Below are 21,970 nucleotides of genomic sequence, written 5' to 3'. Positions count from 1 at the left end.
CTTAACAATTAGCCTGCTCTGTTTGCTTAAACATGTACTTAACTCACCCCTCACGCCTTGGCAGGGCCAGACCAGATGATTTCTCTGACCATATACAGCCCTCAGGCTGGCCGTTCCCCATCCCTGGCCAGAGCATGGACTTGAGAATTTAAAAGGTCTGGGTTTGCATTTGGCATGAACCGTTTACCAGCTTTGGGATCCATAGCAAGTTCCACAGGCACTTGGAAGCCATTTCTTTCACCTGTGAAACGAGACTAGCGTTAGGCACCTTGTGACTTGACTGTAAGGAGGAAGCAGCACGTACATAAAGTCCAGTTCTGTACCTGACATCCAGTAGACTCACCCCATTGGCAATAGCAAAACAAATTTTACCTTTATTATCACTGCGTTGGCAGCTAATTCAGACAGTTATACAAGCTGTCACAGATTCGCTTTCCCCGCCCCACACCTGCACTGACTTTGTGAGCCTAATTGTGGGATTTAAAATGTTTCCCTGATCATGTTCCCCTCTGTCAATCCCAGAGAAACTGTTTAATAGGAACGTCGACATCTTTGACAGGACAGATGCTCCTCTGTCCCCTCGGAGGCCTCTGGCTTGTGCTATTTACAGAGTTTCATGACCGGAGCGGCAGGAGCTGTTGGTGTTTGAAGGAGCCTTTCTCCTCTGCGCAGTGTACGTTCTTGGGCCCTTTCCCAGAAGTGACTTTCCAGAATAATTGTCCTAGAAAGCTACACAGCCTGCCTGTCAGCTGAGTTGCCACACACTGGAGTCAATTCACAGCTCCTACTGTCCATCTACAGTGATGCCCACTGCCCACATAAAGCCCCCGGCTGAGAGTTAGAGGAGTCTAGGCTGCATTTCTAGCTCCAGAAGTTTCTAGTAAGTACTGACTGGAGGTGTTGAAACTTCAGCAGGGATGATTCATCCACTCGTAATTCCTTCAACACGCATTTAATGAGCACATTTCATGTCCCAGGCCCCGTAGGAGCTGGTGCTGGCCTTATTAGACAAACACCTGGTATCGACCTCAGACAGATCATATTCTAGTGAAAGAGATCCGTCACATGCTGCCATAATTAAAAAAAATGTTTTAATCCTCACCCAAGGACATGCTTGTTGATTTTAGAGAGAGGGGAAGGGGAAGAGAGAGAGAGAGAGAGAAACATTGATGTGAGAGAGGAACATCGATGGGTTGCCTTCCCAACTGGGGATTGAACCTGAAACCTATGTATGTGCCCTGACTGGGAATTGAACCCACAATCTTTCAGTGTACAGGACAATGCTTCAACCAACTGGACCACATCAGCCAGGGCCATACTGCTATCATTTAAAGGATATACTACTATAATTAATTATTAGTGTCTGCCATAAATAACCCCCCCCCCCCAAACCTCAGTTGTCATGAAAAAAGTTTATATTTTTGCTTATGCAAAAATCCAGTGTAGGCTAGAACATGGTAGGCAAACTGCGGCTCTCGAGCCACATGCGGCTCTTTGGCCCCTTGAGTGTGGCTCTTCCACACCACAGCCTGGGCAAGTCTATTTTGAAGAAGTGGCCATTAGAAGAAGCTTAAATTTTAAAAATTTGGCTCTCAAAAGAACTTTCAATTGTTGTACTGCTGATCTTTGGCTCTGTTGACTAATGAGTTTGCCAACCACTGGGCTAGAAGGCCCCCTCCTTCTTATAGCCACACCATATGGGGCAGGTGGTTGTCACAGTGGGGAAAAGAGAAATGAAGGCTGTGCATTGCCTTGGCCGGGAAGTAACACACGTCACTCCCATTGCCTAGGACCGGTCACATGCCTCCCCCCCCCCCCCCCCCCCCCTCCCAAGGCTAACTTCAGTGGGAGCCAGGAAATGTAGGAAGCACACAGGTACTCGGTGCTCACTGCCTGTCTGCACCCCATGGGCAGTGCTGTGATACCAGTTGAGTGAGGGCTCAGGCATTAATGATGATTCTCTGGATTCAAATAATAGAATCCAGCTTCCATTAGCATCAACAGAAAAGGAAGTTTACAGTAAGGATTTAAAAAATGTTGAGTTCTCTGAGAATCAAATGAGAGAAATGCAACTGAGCATTTGATAGGGATTAGAGTCAGGAAATGCAAAGCCACTGAGATATGCCTCGGGACTCAGGACCACTTTGTGGAGAGGAAAGGAAGCTTTGACCTACATGGACAATCCTGTAGGTGGACAACCCAGGAAACACATTCCCGTGGAGTTGATGTCTGCCCTGAGGTTATATGGGGTGTCCCAAAAATGTATACACATACTTGGAAGAAGGATACAGACAGTGTTTATTACAATACATTGCATTTTCAACACTGAGCTATTGGCTGTTAAAGTTTGTATACATTTTTGAGGAGCCACTCTGTATATTTTTTTATTTTATTGTGTCTATACTTTTTTCCCCCTATTGTAGCAAAATTACCCTGCGTTTTCAAGGCTAGAAAGGAGTTTGTCAGGAGAAGATAAAGAACAAGGTCACTCCAGGCCTGTGTTCTCGGCTAATTAGAAAACCAGTTTGATTTGGAATGAAGGGCTCAGGGAGGCCACGGAAGAGTGGGTATGTGCGGAATGAAACCACGTGGGTTGACCCTGACCTGTTTCAAGGGAAGTGAAACTCCTGATATCGGACCATGGGAAGAAAGCAGCTGGAGACCCAGGGCCAACTGCAGGAGAGAGAGGGAGCTGGCCAGCAGTCAGGTGTCACGGGGATCGCTGCGTTTCCTCCTGCAGCTTGCTCTGTCCGAGGGAGGCATGACCCATCCTCACATCTGTGGATGCCCACAGCTCTGTGTCCACATGGCTTTGACCCTCTCACAAACTGGAGGACGCAGGGCTGGAGGCATTATCTGCTCTTTATAATGCTGTCCAATATGGTAGCCACTAGCCTCAGGTGGCTTCTTGAGTTTAATGACACTTAATAAAGAGCTCTAGTAAATGGGTCACACTAGTCCCATTTCGAGTGCTCAGCGGAGATGCAGAGCACTCCCCTCATCCAGGGAAGTTCTATTGCACAGGGCTGCCTAGGACCGTGAACTTCAAGTGGGTGTCTGTCTTATTCATTGTGGTAGCTCCAGGCCCCGCAATAGCGCCAAGCACATATAGCCTGTGCTGCATAAAAAAAACCCTGTAGAACAAATCTCCTTTTACAGCAGAGAAAAGGGAGACTTGGAGAGATGTAACGTCCATGGTCTGGCAAACACATGACAGAGCTGGGACTCCAACCCTGTCCCCTTGCCTTGCTCAGCCCTTCCCTGCAGCTGCCTGATTGGACCCAACCTCTGACAGGAGGGAGGGGTCCTCTGCTGACCTCCAGCTAGCTGATTGAAAAGCCACTTTTAACAATGGCTCTATTACTTCTTTTTTTCCATGATAAAGGGGATAGAAAATGTGGGAAATAAAGAAAAACAGAAAGTTAGTTCTTCCTCTACACAAAAGCCGGCTTGGTTAACATTTGGGGATATTTCCTCCTAATCTCTTTTCAATGGAGAGGTATTGGGGGTTTTCCACAGGGGCCTGTCATTTGCTTTTGAAAGTCTAAGAAGTTATTTAGGCCAGAAGCTTTCTTCTTGCTTCTCCCAGCCTCATCTTAAAACACCCAAGCCCATTTCTCTCTTCAGATGTCAGTAGAGTCCTGAATTCATGTGCCACAACCATGATATGGTAGAGCTGGGGGGCAGGGGCTAACAGGATATTAAAACTGGGTGTTTGGGCCCAGCTAGATGGCTCAGTGGGTTGGGCACCAGAAGGTTGCCAGCCCGATTCCTGGTCAGGGCACATGCCCGGGTTGTGGGCTTGATCCTCAGTAGGGGGCATGCAGGGGGCAGCCTATCATTGTTTCATTCTCATGTCAATGTTTCTCTCTCTCCCTCTCTAAAAATAAAAATAAAAATAATTAAAAATTTTTTTTAAACCAGTGGTTAAATACAATAAAATAAAAACCCAGATGGTTGGGGCTAGAGATTCCTACCTGCTGACGAGGGGCTCTGCTTTTTCAGGGAGATGGCAATGAGTTGCCTGCCTGAAACATGCAAGGAGTCACAGAGGCTGCCTCACTGCAGCAGCAGGACCAGAAAAACCTCTCCTGACTCTGGGCCCTATGCCGCAGTGCCGCGGTGGGGTCTTAGTTCCTACCACTTGAATGAATGGGGATTCCCAGTGATGACCTTAATGTAAAAACTTGTCCAGAACTGGTCAATTTTGGGGGACCTGAGGGTTCATGATGTCTCAGGATAGGGACACTTTCCAAGCCAGGGATTGTAGGTATTCACAGATAGGTGACAAAGATGGACTTGCAAAACATTTATAAACCCACGGGAGCAATAAAACCACACCCAGTCAGCAACTACAATAAATCAAAGACCTTGCACCCCAAGGATGAAAGATAAAAGCAATTTGAAAGAAACCTTACAACAAGCAGATTTACAATTTTTTGAAGCAATGAATGAAGAACAGATGCTTTAAGCCTTAAAACCAGAGCAGAACAGTGTGAGAAAAGAGCATGAAGGTTTGAAAAGTGGCCACGTGTTAATTCTAGGGAAGATGTAATTATTGAAATGAAGGGAGCCGATGAATTCAGAGACATGAAGAAAGAGTGAGTGAGGCTGGTCTTTGAAAGGCTGTTTCTGTTGTTGACATTCTTTCTAGGCTTTTCTCTTATTGCAATGTTGTCCACAAAATTGTCATTAAACATTCTCCAGAAACACGACTTTTACTTTTGCCAAATTTAAGCTAAAAATGTCATCTCTTATTTGAATTTGTCATATTTGTTACACACATTTTTCTCGGTTTCCTGATTGCCTTTTTTATTATGCATAGGGTGGCCTGAATTCCAAATTGATGTATCAATTTAATCCACATCTGCAACTTTAACTAGTAGAAGACATTTTGATGTCAACTTAAATCAAAACAGAAATGGACTGAAAGATTTTCTATCTTTTTTTGAAGACCAATCCTTAAGATAATATACTTTTAATTTGAGTAAGACAAGGCATACACTCAGAATCTTTTGGACTCTGGGGGCATCCTTTGGACACTGTCCAGGCATTTATGCAATGAAGCCAGCATATCAGGAGCTTTGGCCAGTGATAGGTCTATTATAGGGTGTGGCCCGAGTTTAGAACAACTCTTCCCTTCTATGCGAGCTGTCCCTGTCTCCCACTCTTGAGCCCAAGAGTGGTCAAGTTTTGTGGGGGAGGCTCTGTGGCTCACTGACCAACTCCTTGGGCCACAGTGATTGGTACAAGCAGAGTGAGTACTTAAACGGAGTTGGGCCAATCAGAATGCTCCCTTGAGCAGTGGAGAATGGGAATGGAGGGAACATTCTCTTTTCCTTTCTGGCTTTGGAGTTGTGAGAAAGAGCAATTATCTATCAGGTTCCTTTGAAGACACCCAATATAATGAAGGACAAGAGAAGCAGAAAGGAAAGGAGCCAAGAATCCAATACCTCCATCGAGCTGCCCTACTTCCAGAAGTTGTTCCACCCAGGAGTCCCCATTTTGTGTTTAAACTAATCTGAGTTGGGTTCCTGTCACTTGCAATCAAAAGAATCCTTCCTGACACAAGGAGGAGTTTGAGGCTCTGATTCTTACATCTAATTTCATTGTCAAGTTTAATCTTTTTCACTTATTTAATACTAGAAGCCTGGTGCATGAATTCATGCATGAGTGGGATCTGGCTGGCCGGCCCCATCAGGGTGGATTGGGGCTGGCTGGCCAGAGAGAGGGCTCCAGGGAGATTGGCCGATGGCTCCACCCCCAATCAGGGTGGAGGGGGCTAATTCGGGGCCAGACCAGTGGAATGGGGGTTGAAGGTGAGGGGTCATGGGAGGTTGGCTGTCCGGCCCCACCCCCATCAGGCCAGTTGGCCGGCCGCAGTGTGTAATAGCGACTTATCATTCTGGTCGTTCCGGTAGTTCGACCAGAACTTGGCATATATATATATATATATATATATATATATATATATATATATACACACACATACATACACACACACACACACACACACACACACACATTAGTAGCAATAATCCAGACTTTAAAAATTATACAAGTAACACATGTTTGTGACAGCATCTTAGACTATATCAATAAGAAAAAAGAAAAAGATATCTACCTACAACTTTATCCATAGGGATAGATGCTCTTAACATACTGGCATTCTGCACCACTTCCCTGATTTTTTGCCATCATCTACATAACTATCTTTTAAAAAATATATATATTTTTTGATTTCAGAGAGGAAGGGAGAGGGAGAGATAAAAACATCAATGATGAAAGAGAATCACTGATTGTTTGCCTCCTGCATGGTTCCTACTGGGATCCAGCCTGCAACCCAGGCATGTGCCCTTGACCAAAATCGAACCCAGGACTCTTCAGTCTGCAGGCAGATGCTCTATCTACTGAACCAAACCAGCTTGGGCTAATTAACTATCTTTGATCTAGTCTCTCTCTCTGTTTCTCTTTCCCCTCTCCCTTATCTCCTCTCCTGTCTGTTTTTATCTATATCTATCGTCTATCTATCATGGTAATAGCCAACACTTATGCACCATGGATGGCCTAATTTCCCACATAATAACTCAATGTTCACAATTATGCTAGGAGGTAAATATTATTATCCCCAGTTTATAGATGACAAAACCGAAACTCAGAAAAGCACAGAAAGGTTAGAGAACACAGGCTCAGAGAGGTTAGGTATCTCATCCAAGAACTTAGCTGGTATTTGAATCTAGGCTATTTGGCTCCACTACACTCTACTGACTTTATCTCACATTAGAGACACATAATAATACTATTTTGTAACCCAAATTTCTCACTTACCAAAACATCAGGGATTCTCTGTTTGTGGGGATGTCTACAGTTCCCAGGTCAACTTTCAGAGTGGCATGGTAACCTGTAACACAAATGCATCAAACTCCACTGAACCAGACTCACGCTGACAAGCATTGAGATTGTTCCCAAATGTTCACTATTATAAAAACACCTAGCTGTAAAAGCATACTAAAAAACAGCCTTGATATCAAAACACAAAACCCTTAAGTTACTCCCGTACATCAGATCCCCAGAGTTATTGGGTAGGTGGGTCTGCAGATGTGATGTCTTTGATGTCTACAACCATCTACCCCTCAGAACAACTTAAACTCTCCTTCCTGGGGACTGATGACACTCCTTTAGTTTAGTTTATTTGCAATTTTAAAAATCGAGATGAAATTCACATACCATAAAATTCACTATTTCAAAGAATGCAATACAATGGTGTTTAATATATTCACAACATTGTGCAACCATCACCACTGTCTAATTTCAGAATGTTTTCATCACCTCCAAAAGAAACCCCACACTAATTAGCAGTCACTCCATATTCCCTTTCCTCCCAGTTCTTGGCAACTTCAAGTCTATTTTCTATATGAAATCATTTTGTGTCTGGCTTTGTTCACTTAGCATTTTTTTCAAGGTTCACCCATATTGTCACATGTATGAGTACTTCATTCCTTTTTATGGTTAAATAATATTCCATTGTATGGATAGACCACATTTTGTTTATCCACTCATCATTCATCATTGATGGACATTGGGTGGTTTCACCTTTTGGCCATCATGAAGAATCCTGCTATGAACATCTGTTTTTTTAAAAATTATTGATGGCCAAAACCGGTTTGGCTCAATGGATAGAGCGTCGGCTTGGGGACTGAAGGGACCCGGGTTCGATTCCGGTCAAGGGCATGTACCTTGGTTGCGGGCATATCCCCAGTAGGGGGTGTGCAAGAGGCAGCTGATCGATGACTCTCTCTCATCGATGTTTCTGGCTCTCTATCTCTCTCCCCTCCTCTCTGTATAAAATCAATAAAATATATTTAAAAAAAATTATTGATGGTAAGAAGAATTTGTGGATGAGGCCAATTTACAGGCGGTTGGAGGTGGGGTTGTCTCCGGGGAAGGATCAGCTCTTTGTGCTTTTAGACAATACCCACATAAGACAAAAATAAAATTCCTGAGAGGTTTTGTTATTGAAGACAATCTGGATTTGATACCAGAAACAAAGGACTGCTGAAGGACTGTAATGTTCATATTTTTTTTTTTTTTAGAATGTTTTTCTAGGCATTTATCAGTTGTTTCTGATTCAAGTTTCTGTGTTTTTGTGGTTAGTTTATAAATAGCATCTTTTTTGTTTAGAAACATGACTTACTGGCCTTGATTACCATCAAGCCTATTCTCATTTACACACCTCCTGCCTTTGCCCAGTAGGTTTCTCACAACCAATACCCTGCACTGGTCTCAGCGAAATCTAAGAGCTAAGTTCCTCACTGGAGCCCCAGTGGCTTAGGTCAGAATGACCTCACACTCTGGACAGAGTCCAGATAGCACTCTTCTTGTGGGCAGTGCCAGGTGCTTCTGTACGTCTCTTCTTGCTGTGCACAGTTATATTTTGAAGTATTTTATCTAATTTTCCTTTCCTCTTTTTTTTCCTTTACCGTTTTACAAGTTATGCTCACAGTTCTCATATATAATGTAGTGCATAGAGTAGGGGAAAAGGAGATAGGATTATAACTGAATAGAAAAAGATATCCAGGATTTCCTATGAGCTGCAACTGATAGGAATTCTGATTGACCCCTTTTGGGAAGGGTGAGCAGATTTTAGTTGTATAAAGAATGATTGTTCTATGTCAGGTAGCAGTACTTTTGTATTTTAGAAGTATGGGAAATATATCAGCTAGCAAAAGGAGTGGACTATTGACAACATTTGAGGTTGGTACTGTTGATGGGGATTAAAGGAGGGCATGTCCTCTTTTACCCCAGGGAGGAAGAGGGTGGTTCCTCCATGCTGGAGGGGGGCAGGATAAAGTGGAACACTACTAAAGAAAATCACATCAGTGCCTGTGTCAAGACCACCAATAAGCAGAGGCCAACATTGGGACCAAAGTTGGGGACCTCTCCGTGGTCCCAGCATACTGCCCCCTTATTAGAAGTATTATACTATGCTCCTCATCTGCCCTGCCTGTGGGGCTGTAGGAGAGACGGAGGCCCCCGAGAGTTCAGGCAGACAAAGTAAGGGTGGGGAAGGAAGTTCAGAGAGAACTGGACCTCTGATTACAACGATAAAATATGAATACATATGAATTATGATAAAATATGAATTTCCTGCAATGGACTGAATCCTGTTGAAACTCTAACCCCTAATGTGATGGCATCAGAGGTAGAGCCTTTGTGAAGTACTAAGGTTTAGATAAGGTCATGAGGTTACAAGGGCACGGTCCCCGTGATGGGTTGAGCGCGCCAGGAAGAGAACTCTGACCAGGAACTGAATCTGCCAGCACCTGACCTTGGACTTCCCAGCCTCTAGAACTGTGAGGAATATTAAGCCCCCAGCCTATGGCATTTTGTTACTGCAGCCAGAGCAGACTAAGACAACTGCATGTTCACCTCAGACAGGCTATTTTAAGGACCAGATTTGATTACAGGAATCATTTGAGTGGATGAAAATGTAAACAAGAATGGCAAAAAAGAAATTCATTGGGGCTGACTGGGGTGCTCTGAATCCAGAAATGTCTACTCTGTTTTTAAGACTAAAAATTTTCACACTCAGATATAGCTGTGTGAGATTGCTCAGACTGGTTACACGTGTGTCCCTAACGTTAGGCTTCAGTCTCAAAGAACAACCTAATCATCTTCCCCACACCTAGTTTGCCCAGTTTGTGGCACTGACACCCACCCAGTTGCCCAACCTAGAAACTGGCTCCATCCTTGTCTCCTCCCTCTGTATGCCTATCAGTTATCAAGTCATCACTTCTTCTTAAATGTCTAGACCTAGACAACTCACCTTGTCCTCATTGCCACCATCTCTCCTCAGACCTCCCCCACTCCCCATCAGATCTTCTTACCTGGCTCTGGTTTGGACAATGATGTTGGAATCCCTGGGCCGACTTTGGGAGAAATCCTGGAACCTTTTTTGACTGGAGAGGAATCAAGAGATTTAGGGACTAACCAGCAAAGGATACATGGGTTTTGGTCACTGGGTGGCTATAGTGAAAAGGGACCTGTCTAATTTGGGGATGGGGCTGGGTAGGCACCGGGGGTTTCCAGAAGAAGTAAAGTTTGTGTTATTAGTCTATGTCATGGATGAGTACTGATCCTGTTTGGAGCTGTCAGTGTTAGACTTCCAGATAGTGGCTCAGCCTTGCTTAAATGCCATAATTACATTTATTCCTGTATGCTGGTTCTTGGGAAGGATAACTCCTCATAAATTAGCCCTTTAGCAGATCTGCAGGAGGTAGGAGTCTACTGATTGTGCTCTCATAATCACTTTCCCTTCTTCAGTAAGGAAATTCCTAAGTGTTGGCTAGGTAGAGTGCCATCCAGAATAAGGACTGTATTTCCTAAACTCCCTTGCAGCTAGGTGTACCAGCTCTGGATCCTGATGTGATTAAGTTCTAGCTAACTGTGCAAACGTATGCAACTTTTAGGGATTACCCTTAAAGGGAAGGGGCATTATTTCTGTCTCCTTTTTCCTCTTTGCAGCTAGAATATGGGTGTGTTGGGTGGAACGGGAAGTCATTTTGGACTATGAGGTAGACAGTGTATGTGGAAGATAGTGAAGCCACCAGATTTGAGGAACAGGGTGCCGATAACCTTGCTGTTTATCTTAACCAGCTCTGGATTCCGGTGTTTATCTGAGAGAAAATAAACTTCTATTTTGCTCCAGACACCTTTACTTTGGTTTTTGGGTTCAGAATTTAATACCTGAACGTGGGATGCTACAAATACCATCTAAAATGTAGCACTGGCTTAGTGGAATTGGCAGGCCAGCAGATGGTAGGAACAGAATTGCATTTTTACATAATTGCTTTTTCCAACATTTGATGAAATTGTCATCTGCAGTAACTTGGAGGATGGACCACATGCTGCTGAGGCCATGACAATAGAGAAAATGGGGGAGGATGCGAAAGCATGACTTGCTCCTTGTTGCTTTTCACAAAGTCCTACACAAGTGAGAGGAACTGGGGCTAGCGCCAGCCAGACTCAGCAGAGATGGGAGGGGATCCTGCTTTGATAAGGGAGGCACTGTTTGCAGCCTGAACTCAAAGTTAGGGTTCTGGAGCGTAGAAATGCCTGTTCTCCGAACGGCAGCTCTGAGGGCAGTAGCCTTGAAGTGGCAGCCTAGGCAGGAGTAAGCCAGGCAGCAATCGATGCCAAGACTTCCCTGCCAGCGCCTGCAGACCAGGTGGATCCAAAGATCAGATTAAGGGCGTTGTCTCAGAGAGGGAGAAAAACCACCCCCAAAACTATGTGGCAAAGAAAGGAGGGGTGCTTAAGAGCAAACATGGCTGACAAAATGCTAGCCATTGAAACCGGGTAATGTTGCAAAAGTGCTCATCATAGTCTCTCTCATTTGGGATAAATGTGAAATATTCCATAATACAAAATTTAAAAATAAGACTATCTACAAACAAATACACAAACAAACAAAGGGTGTTTCCCACTCTAGGTCCCCTTTCTGGTGGCCTTTGAGGAAGAGGCACCACATGCCAGGTTAGATCAGATCTTCAGCTGTGGGTACTTGAGGAAATTCTACTGGCAAAGAAAACACAACACTGGGACCGCCCCCAAACTGCCCCGAGAGTAAGCAGGCCTCGGAAACTGTGCTGTTCCCAAGAAGTCCTCCGGCTGCAGGTCCCACCACGTAAGTGGCCATGGAGGTCAATGGACAAGGAGTTCCTCCCAGAGTGGGAGGGGCCAGCAGGAGGCTCTCCAAGGGACTGGCGGGCCTGCCAGTTGTCTTCACTCTTCCTGTGCAGTGGCCTTTGGCAGCCACTTGGAGCGCTGTTTCCTGTTCTTCCCTCTCATGAAGGTTTCAATTTGTTTATTTGCTGCTGCTTCACTACTGTTGAAGGGTTATGTTGGGAGAAGATAACTTTGTCTTGAGTTTATAGGTCACTAGACCACAAGAAGCCACCCAGAGCTGAAGGAGACCACAAATTACCCAAAGGTGATTTTATCTTTAGCCTCATGCTCTCCCTGGATGGAGTTTGGATTGTCTTACCTTGAGGTAAAGAGTGAGCTCTATGTAAGGCAAGAAAGGTGACCCAAGGATTGAACAACAGCAAGACCACTACTTGCCCCTCAAACACATTCTTTCTTTATTTCTCAGAACTCCTCAGAATTTCAGTTAGGTACCTGGTTACTTAGAATAAGAACTACCTCTCCCAGACTCCCTTGCAGTAGGTATGACCCCGTGGCAAAGTTTTGATCAATGGGAGGTACAACATCCAGATGACACACCCTGAGAGAAGGGGTCTTGCTTTTCTTCTCCCACCTCCCTCCATCCTGCTGGCTGTAGTGAAAACGTGGCTGCAGCAACCACCATGGACCTCAGTGTAGAAACTTCACATTGGGGATGGCAGAGCAACAAGTTAGAAGGAACCTGGGACCTGAGGATCATGGAGACACCCAGAGTACCCAGCATGATAGAGGGTAAAGAACCTTGTATTTTGTGTAAGCTATTGCTGGCTTGAGAGCTGAACCTAATTCTGACCCAGAATTTGCTATCCATACAAGGTTAAGACTGACAGGTGTTGCACATGGTCATGCCCTGACCAGATCAAAGGTGGAGATGGGTGGAGAGCATTCTTCCCAAAGACTTAGTATTTACTGGAAAGAAAGCAAACAAAATAAAAAAATAAAAACACTTCCAGAAATCATGACAATTATTAGAACAAAAATGTTAACACACAATGCTAGTGTTGCATAGCTTGAATGTTTTTATATTAATCAAATTGTTTGCAGTAGAATCACTGGCAGAACAGGTGTGAATGAAAAACATTCCAAATGTACAGAAAAAAATATTGCTGATCAATTAATATAATTTTCAATAAAACTACATAACACAAATCCTTTGTTGCTCCAAACAGAATGTGAGTTATTAAGATGGCAGGCAGTCCAGCCATCAGAATCCCACATATTTGGTTCCTCAGGCTGAGGTCAGAGTTTTTTTCCATCTTTACTGAGTCTCAGCTCAGTGTAGATGGCAAGATGGCAAGAATCAGAGGTGGTAATCCTTGTCTTTGCATTCAACAGCATCAAGGTTTGAGGGACAATGGCTTGGGGACAAGTCACAGAACTATGATACGTCTCTCTCCAGAAGTGACATGGGATTAATTTCAAATCTCTGGAATATAGACTCTAGCATGGTAAGTGTTGAAAGAACCAAAGAATTCATCCACTCCAGGCCAACCTTTCCCTTTTTCATATGAGGAAACTGAGGCAGAGGGCAGCACATCTTGCCATAGTCTAGGTCTCAATCCAAGGCCTGCCTCTTGAGATCTTTCCACATTGATGCAGCCTCTTGGTTGCCACTCGAATGATAACCTCCAAGCAACAAAAAATGTCAAGTAGCAACATAGCAGCAATATTGTCTACATTTATCTAAAAGCATATTAGGTATAAATGACTGTGGTAGGAATTAAAGGCCAGCACAAGTTTGTGATTCATACTCCTCCCACCACCCTATGCCACCCCCATCCAAATGGAGTTGAATATATATATATATATATATATATATATTTTTTTTTTTTCTTCTGGAAAGTCGAAACACTAAGTGATGGCTCTAATGGGCCACACCAGAAGGAATCTCCCGTCTCGATGAAGTCAGCACAGAGATGCACTTAAAATTAGACCTTCTGGAGGGCGTCAGAAGGCAGAATGCAAATGTCTTCTTCGTTCACACCAGCCATGTTCCCAGTCAAAATACTGAGCCTGATTTTGATGTTCTTCACTTAGGACTTAAAAAAAGGCTTTTAAAGTATAATTGCTTAAGTGTGTAAGATGGTAGAGCAGAAATCTTGAGTGACAGAATTTCATCAGTAGTATCTACGGTATTTACTAGCAATATTTTGCCCCTGTTGGTAATCCCCTTATCTTGTGCATCCCCAGTATTTTGTGGGTTTTGTTCCTGATAACATCTGCTGGGTCTGAATTAATGGCCAGCACAGGGGCAGAAAAAAGCTAGCTGCAACCTTTGGTAAGCTTCTTAGGAATTTATGTGATAATAACAACATTTCTGCAACCATATTAAACAATTAAAAAACATAAAATACAAATCTGTAAATACATTTAGACTTCTCAAGCTTTTTGCAGACACGATTTTTTTTTTTTTTTTTACCAGATGATAATGATTTGCTAAATATCCTGATGGCATTTACATTTACATCTGCTTTTCTGTCTTCCCCTCTTTTTTTTTATGCTTTGCACACAGAATTTCTCTGAGTCTGGACTGAATGAAGGTCTGATATTCCTTTGTACTTCTGTTCTTTCCAGAAGAAAAGCAACTTTATCTTATGCAAACCCATACGACCCTTCTTCTTTTCCAGGGGATTTGGGGAAAATCACTGATAAGTTAACTTTGCCATGTAATTTGTCCACAGCAGTGTCAGATTCCAGCGGATGAAAATTCAACGTCAACTTACAAGTCCTCAGTATTATTTGTCCTATTTACAGATGAGGAAGTAAAGATAGTGACCAGGCCTAAAGCTAGTTATGGATGAGTGGAACCAGAAACCTAATTTCCTACTGCTTCACTCTACTCTCCTGCTTTCTCCTGCTAGCCCGGCACCATGCTGACAAGGATGGGGCTCAGGTGGTCACCTGTCCCACAAACAGGGCTACAGCACGGAATAACACCTCCCTCCCACCTCTGCCGGTTAGCAGTAGAATGAAGGTAGGGGAAAGATGGGAAGTATGCAAGTAAATACACTGGATCTAGAGATAAAGGTCTTTATTCCTCTTGCAACCAGGAAACTATTCAATCGGTCTAGAGTTTGCTTAGGCATCAAAATGGCTTCACTTCTGTGCACTATAATAGAAAAGCATCCTTTTTCTATAAATCCCATTAAGAAACTGCCTTAGCTTCCTCTTCTGAATACATAAAAACCGCCTCTTAAACATAACACATTAGATTTCTTTTGTGGTTTATTTCTCTTAAATAATAATTTGCTACAATCCTGTCAGAGATTTTTTTTTTTTTTTTTAAATGGAACACAGTATTAACAAAGGCAGGATTCTTCAGGACAATCAGGATCATGGCGCACTTAGAATAAATTAACATCAGCTCGTGTTTATATTCAGATAGTCTGATCCTCTCCTTTGAAATGAAATGGAGACCATTGTAACCGAGGGTGAATGCACACGTTTGTTCCTTACAGAGACTCATTCTTTACATCAACTCCACCGTCGTTTGAATGAAGTGAGGAATCCTGAGAAACACTCAGCCACGGGTGCGCAGGCATTGACTCACACCCACAGACAGCCCTCTAGAGCTGGCTATTCCCGTATGCGATGGCTGGGAGATCTTCCCTCCGAAGGGCCAAAGATTCCGAATAATTAGGTGATATCCCATCTCCCCTCAGGAAAACGATAATGCTTCAAGTGTCATAGCTCGAAGTAGCAGCAATCCATGTAGTAGATTCAGTAGTTGACGGCTCCAGTCTTGGGCGCCGTCAGCTCAGCGAGAGGCGGACAGAGGCGAGCGGCACCTGCTCCGACCACCAGCACCCAGACACCAAGGCAACACCCCGCATCCTCACTCTCCCAGTCCCAGCTGAAAACTCACCCGAACCTAAACGACTAACTGGTTCGGGCACCATGTGTGGACCGGCAGAAGGCCCACGAAGGCTGGCGGAAAGCGGGGCGCTCTGGGCACGCTCCTCGGGGCCAAGAGAGTCAGAGGCGCAGGGCGATGGGACGAAGGAAAGGGAGGCAGGAAAGGGACTGCTCGTCCTTCAGCCGGAGAGCCCGCCCCCTGCCTTGGGGTAGAGCCATCTTGGTTTCCTTAGCATCGGGCGTGACTGCTACCTGCAAAAGGGGGGCCATTCCATATGCAGCTCGGCCCGGAAGCACAGAAAGCTCGGTTCGTAGAGTCCCGCACACATATACACGCAGAGCATCCGCGTGACTCCGAATCGCCACAGCGTCTTGTTTCTGGGAGGTCACAGCGCTGCTGGCGTCCCCTCTCGAATGCCCAAGGATGGCTGAGGGGATCGTGGTGACGTCTGGGGAGGAAGGCATCGGGACAGGCCCCAAACGGAGACCCCCTTCTGCGCATTTCTCTCCGGAGGAATCCCGGGCCTAAACGATGCTACCGCCGCCTGCGTGTATCTACACAGTTCCTATGTACACGGTTCCTTTGTCATAGAAATTTAAAGTGCTTGGGGTTCAACGCGCCCTCTCCTCTCCCGCACCACAGCCTACAGGTTCCCCTTGCTGCTTCCAGAGAGAAGGCCGGTCCTTGTGGAGGATGCCCTTGGAAAGAGGAATGAGCGTTTCACAGTTGCCTTAGCTGGGATCCAGCATGGGGACCAAGCCTTCTTCATGAACACGAAGAATGGCTTCGCAAACAAACTTGTACTGGCTCTGGAAAAGAGAAGACGGCTGTCAAGCCCACCGGCAGCCCACAACCAGCCCCTCGCGCCCACGCAGAGTAATCTGATAAATACCCTCGGAGCTCCCGCGCTGGCCGGGCTAGGCCTGCTCTGGGCTACATGCCAGGGGAAGGGTGGAGAAGACACACCTGCGACCCCATGATTGTTTCAAGAAGGGGGGAGGGGGGAAGACACTGTTCCCAGAGTGAGATGGGCAAAGGGAACCAGGGAACCAGGCAGAGGGAGGAACTGGCCGCCTGGAGGAGTCAGGGAGGATGACGGTTGTTCGGGCTGGCCACCCCAGTGCAGGCACACCTGTGGAGGCTCCGAGGAGAACGGCCCATTCTGAGAACTGCAGTCAGAGCTCAGGGTCCTGGCCCAGGACACCAGGGCATGGAAGGAGGAACCACACAGGGGGCCAGAACCAGGTCCTGAGGGGTAAGGATCTGGATTTTGTTTTAAAAGAAGAGCCACCGAAAGCTGCTCTAAAGAAGATGGTTCTATTAGCAAGCACCTGAGAAACGTGCATTTGAGTGATGCGTACAGGCTGAAAGGAAGCACTGAGACTGAGCTCACCAGCTGGGAACGTTACCCAGATGATGCACCTGAACAATTTTAAGCCAGCAAGGAGGTCTTCCACACCACGGAACAGGGTCCAAGACAGCCTTAATAACCTGAATTTCCCCCCTCTCTCTTACCCAGACGGTGGGTACAAACGAATATAAAACCTCAAGAGCTCACAATTACTCGAGCCATCTTATAAATGTTGCCCACGAGCCTGTGAGAGGGCACAGAGTAATTACAACACGGCGTCCCCTCCTTCCTTGTTAACTCTCCCGGGGGCTTTGGCTCAGAGGCCCCTCCTCCAGAAAGCCTTCCCTGACTTTCTCAAGTGTCGGCTTCTGTTTCTCTTCCACCGGGTTCTCACATTTCCCGTGGCCTCCTCACTGCCGCTGAGATTTATCAGTGACCAGACCAGTTCTACCATCATACAGATGGGCTCGGGTCTCTCCTTTTGCGCAATGATCCGATGAATGACTGAATATGGGATGGCCCCCCTTTTGCAGATAGGGAAACTGGGTCTGGGAGAGAGGTTAAGGGATGACTCAAAGGTTGCCCGGTAGGCGGGGGGCCTGAGTCAGGGTCTTTCCACCCCACCACCTCTCTTACAGCTCTGGGGAAAACTGCAGGATTTCCTCTTTAGGAGACGCGCAATGCAAGTCCCAGGCATGAGGAGGAGGGAGGAGGGCCATGTAGGAGGTTCCCTGAGCCAAAAGGCTCATCTTGGGACAGGTGGGAGGGGGAAACCCTCAGGTGTCCTTGCTTACTTCCCGTGGACAAGTGATGGGCCTGGGGGTCGCCATGCAGAATGCCACCAGGGCTGCTCCCTGGCTGAGTAGTTGGCAGGAAACAAGCCGTGGAGGCAGCAGAAGTGGAGGCTGCGAAAGGCAGGGGCCAGATGCGGCGTGCTGTGGAGTAGCTCAGCCTGACAGGCTGTGACCGTGGGCAAGTGACTCAGTCCCCTCGAGCCGCCGTCACCTGACCTGCCCTGCCCTTTGCTCAGGCCTGGCCCGGGGCAAGCGCTCAGGGAGCATCGGCCATGGTCACTCTATTTACTGTTGGATTCCTACTCACTGATGTCTGCACCATCATGGCGCGCTGGTCTCGCATCTTCCGGACAATATCCAGAGGGTAAACGGGCAGGTTCCTCTCGATGAGACACATGGCTGTTTCCATGGTGACCAAGACACCGGTCCGACCTATTCCAGCGCTGGGGGGAGAGGAGCAGAGGCTTGGAATTTGCTCAGCCAGCATTTCTTCCAGCCCAGCCCAGCCCAGCTTCTCCAGCTCCTCCCAGGCCCCACCTTTACTTAGACAGGGTCCGGAACACACACTCAGGGCGCTCCCAAACTGACTGACAGAGCCTCTCCTCAGAGTGAGGCCTGGCACTTAAAACCAAAGGAAAGACCCTTCCCCCCTCCCCCCCCAAATCTCATTCACATCTCTCCTGCAGGGCAGCGGCCTCAGCGTAGATGGAAGAGGGAGGGACTCTCCTCTCCAGCTCCGCGCTGCACTCGGAGGTTATGCTTCCCAAAGTTCCACATCTCCTGACGTCGTAAAGAAACAGTCACCAGAGCTTTGTTCAAGCACGTCTGATCTCGTGGGATTCAGGTGGATTTGATGTCTGCCAACCTTCCCCAGGCCTTTCCAAGGATTGGGAATATTAAAGAACACACACCAAACCCAAAAAGCCACCGTACCTGCAGTGCACTAGGACGGGCTCGGCGTCCACTCTCAGGGACCTCACGTAGCTCACAAATTCCAGGAAGTCCGAGGAGTCGTCGGGCACGCCGTGGTCCGGCCATGCGACGTACTGGAGGTGTGTCACAGTGTGCTCTTCTCCGGTCTGAGGGGGACGCACCGGCCTCGGTCAGTCAGCCCCGAGGGTGGCAGGAAGACCCGGCCCCTCTCCGGCCTCCAGCCCGGGCACTTCTGTCTCCTGATGCTCTTTCTGCCCACCGTGCACAGCCCTGCAGGGGCCCTGCCAACTCCTGCCCACCCTCCTCACCTCCCCCCACCCCGCCTTCTAGGCTCACCTGCCCACCCCTCCTCCCCACACAGGAGTTCATTCCGTTTGTTCCTACAGCACTTGCTATTAAGGTCTCACACAGTAACTCTTTTTTTTTTGGTAATGGGCAAAATTTATATAACATGAACTTTACCATTATTAGCGGGCATTTCAGTGCTTTTAAGTGCATTTACAATGTTGTACAACCATCACCACTATTTACCCATTAAACATACACTCTTCATTCCCTCCTTTCCGCCCCCAGCCCTGGGAAGCCACCGTCCTCCTTCCTGTCTCTGTGAATCTGACTCCTCCGAGCACTTCACGTAAGTGGAACCAGACAGTATTTTTCCTTCAGCGTCGGGTTATTTCACTTAGAGTGTCCTCAAGATTCACCCATGTTGTAGCATGGGTCAGAACCCCCTTCCTTTTTAAGGCTAAACAATAGTCCATCGTACGACTATACCCCTTGTTTATCTGTCCAGCATCACAGCCATGGCTGTTTCCACCCGCTGGCTACGTGAACGGTGCTGCATGAACACGAGTTCTGGCTCTTTCACGGAAACGCTGACCAGGTGAAAATGGGGAGCCGGCCAAGAATAGCTCTCCCAGGCCCACGGTGGCTGCTGACTTAGACCTGCCTCTGACCTGCCTGCCCGGACCACCCACCGTCAGGGCGCAGCTCACCTCGGTGTTGGTGACCAGCATTTCCCGGAACACATAGGCGATAGTGCAGTCCTCTGATTGACAGCGGATGTGGAAGCTGCCATGCTCGGCGACATCGGGAGGATCGGGCCAGTACTGGTGACACTTGGTCTGCGAGGGAAGCGCGGGGTGTGAGTGACCCTCCACTGGAGGGTGCTGAGCATGAGCAGTTCCCTGGACGGATGGGCCGGGCACTCAACCAGAGCCCTCTCGCTACACCATGTACTCCTGGGCTGGGAGACAAGGCGCTCAGGCAGGCTGACCTGCTGTATCTGCTCTCTATGGAGAGTGCGATGGGGGTAGGCCTGCCGGGGGCCGGCCACAGCTCACAAACCAGTCTGGGCTGGAAGCCAGAGGATGAGTACAGAGATTTACCTTCTTTTCACCAGGGTCTGGAATGAACAGGAGGAGGCCTCAGACCTAGGGCCTTGACTTAGCTCTACCTCTCCACCCCTGCCTCCTCTACCTCAGTCAATCCCACTCCAGTCCCTCAAGCCCCTTCTCTGCTCTCAACACTCCCTCTCTACCTCAGCCCTCCTTCCCCACCCACCCCCACCCTCTCGAGGTAAAGGCTTCAAGGCACATTTGGGAGTCAGGACTCTCTGGGAGGCAGCCATATGACTGTGAACCTGCTACTCAACTGCTCTGATTTGCCTGTTCTTTACCCAGACGATGGGGACAGCACGCACTGCACGGACAGTGACAGAGGCTGGAGATACTAGTGCAGTGCCAGGCTCGCTACATGTGGGGAGCAGGTCAATGGAGCCCCTATGACCGTTGTCACTGTGGACCTGACTCCAACTTGTAAGGATGGTGAGAGAGTCCACACAGTCCAGATGAAAGACTTCCCTACACGTAAATGAACCCCCTCTGCACCCGAGCAGCAGCCCCCAGGCCTGCCCAGGCTTCCGTACGGGAGTCACATGGAGCTGAGACTCCCAGAGCACGGACGAGGAGACCCCAGGCTCAGGGGGATTGAGGTCTTAGAGATGGCTGACCTGACCCCATCACCCTTCCCGTTTTTATTTCCCCCCTCCAAACCCTGAAGCTTGTCCCACAGGTACCATACTCCTGCCCTGGCTTCAAAGCAAAACTCACGGCCAAGCTGTCCCTCTCATCATAGTTGTCAGTCAAATTCTGATTCACTCAGAAATGTTCTTTTTTCCTCTCCAAGCACACAGTAGCATCCAATATAAAAATTACATCTGTTTGCAGCTGAAAGAGGGTGTGCCAAGGGATGCACATCATTTGTCTGGAAGCAGCTTTTCTATTCTTGTTTTCAAATGCCACAGTTTGAACTTAATGCTTTGAAGTTAAAGCATGCTGCTGGGAAGAGAGAGCTGAGAATTTGCTTGTAAGCCTTACGCCTGGGTATCTGGCTAACAGCCACTGCCTGGCTTTGCTTGGACAGAAAGGGGCTGCAGTCCGTAGAACACGTGGCGGAGCCCACACCCACCAGCCTACATCTTCTCCTCTTCCGCAAGGGTGCGTGGAGCTCTGCCCGTAGGCCTGGTGGGAAGACAGCTTCTGAACTAACTCATCAGCCCATGCGAGGCCGAGCAGAGCCACAACATCTCTACTTCTAGAGGCTCCCAGTGAATCTGCCCTGAGCTGGCCTCTCTCTTCACCCCCTGATCCGATTTAGACCTGAGGTCTATTTGGATCTGAAAGCTTGGGGGGTGTGGTGGGAAGAGGAAGGAGTTTGTGGAAATCTTGAGTTTCAATCCTGGTAAGTCCCACTAACCAACTGTGTGATCGTGACCAAGTTACTCCAATCCTTCAGCTGCAGTTTCCTCATGAATGCTGCTGCTGGGGGCAGGGATGACCCTCAAGCTCCTAGTCTTTGAACAGAGTAAGCACTAAATGGTGCCTTTTAAAAATATATACATATATTTTTATTGATTTCAGAGAGAAAGGGAGAGAGAGGGAGAGAGAGAGAAACATCAATGAGAGAGAACCATTGATTGGCTGCCTCCTCCCGCCCCCTACTGGAGATCAAGCCCGAAACCTGGGCATGTGCCCTTGACTGGAATCGAACCCAGGACCCTTCGGTCCGAAGGCCAATACTCTCCACTGAACAAACCAGCTAGGGCAATGGTTGGCAAACTCATTGGTTAACAGAGCCAAATATCAACAGTACAACGATTAAAATTTTTTTTGAGAGCCAAATTTTTTAAACTTAAATTTCTTCTAACGCCACTTCTTCAAAATAGACTCGCCCAGGCTGTGGTATTTTGTGGAAGAACCACGCTCAAGGGGCCAAAGAGCCGCATGTGGC

The 21,970-nt window shown here is 47.2% G+C and overlaps 1 protein-coding gene across 15 annotated transcripts in view; it reads right to left on the bottom strand.

Annotated features, from left to right (window-relative positions):
• Positions 1-13,578: 13,578 nt before the first annotated feature.
• Positions 13,579-21,970, bottom strand: part of PTPN3 (protein tyrosine phosphatase non-receptor type 3) — a 127,184-nt gene continuing 118,792 nt past the window's right edge. For 13 of the 15 annotated variants that reach the window (XM_036433060.2, XM_036433061.2, XM_045579927.1 and 10 more), the window contains 4 exons: positions 19,675-19,803; positions 18,680-18,825; positions 18,054-18,189; positions 13,579-16,410 (listed from right to left, as the gene is read on the bottom strand). In XM_036433060.2, the coding sequence (XP_036288953.1) occupies positions 16,333-16,410; positions 18,054-18,189; positions 18,680-18,825; positions 19,675-19,803 (489 nt within the window). In that variant the 3' untranslated portion in view covers positions 13,579-16,332. The remainder of the gene's footprint in view (positions 16,411-18,053; positions 18,190-18,679; positions 18,826-19,674; positions 19,804-21,970) is intronic. The other 2 variants (XM_045579928.1, XM_045579929.1) reach the window with 2 other exon arrangements.

Source organism: Pipistrellus kuhlii, unplaced genomic scaffold, assembly GCF_014108245.1.
Source record: "Pipistrellus kuhlii isolate mPipKuh1 unplaced genomic scaffold, mPipKuh1.p scaffold_m20_p_12, whole genome shotgun sequence".
In the NCBI taxonomy this organism is placed as follows: domain Eukaryota; kingdom Metazoa; phylum Chordata; class Mammalia; order Chiroptera; family Vespertilionidae; genus Pipistrellus; species Pipistrellus kuhlii.
This window is presented reverse-complemented; position numbering and strand designations above follow the sequence as displayed.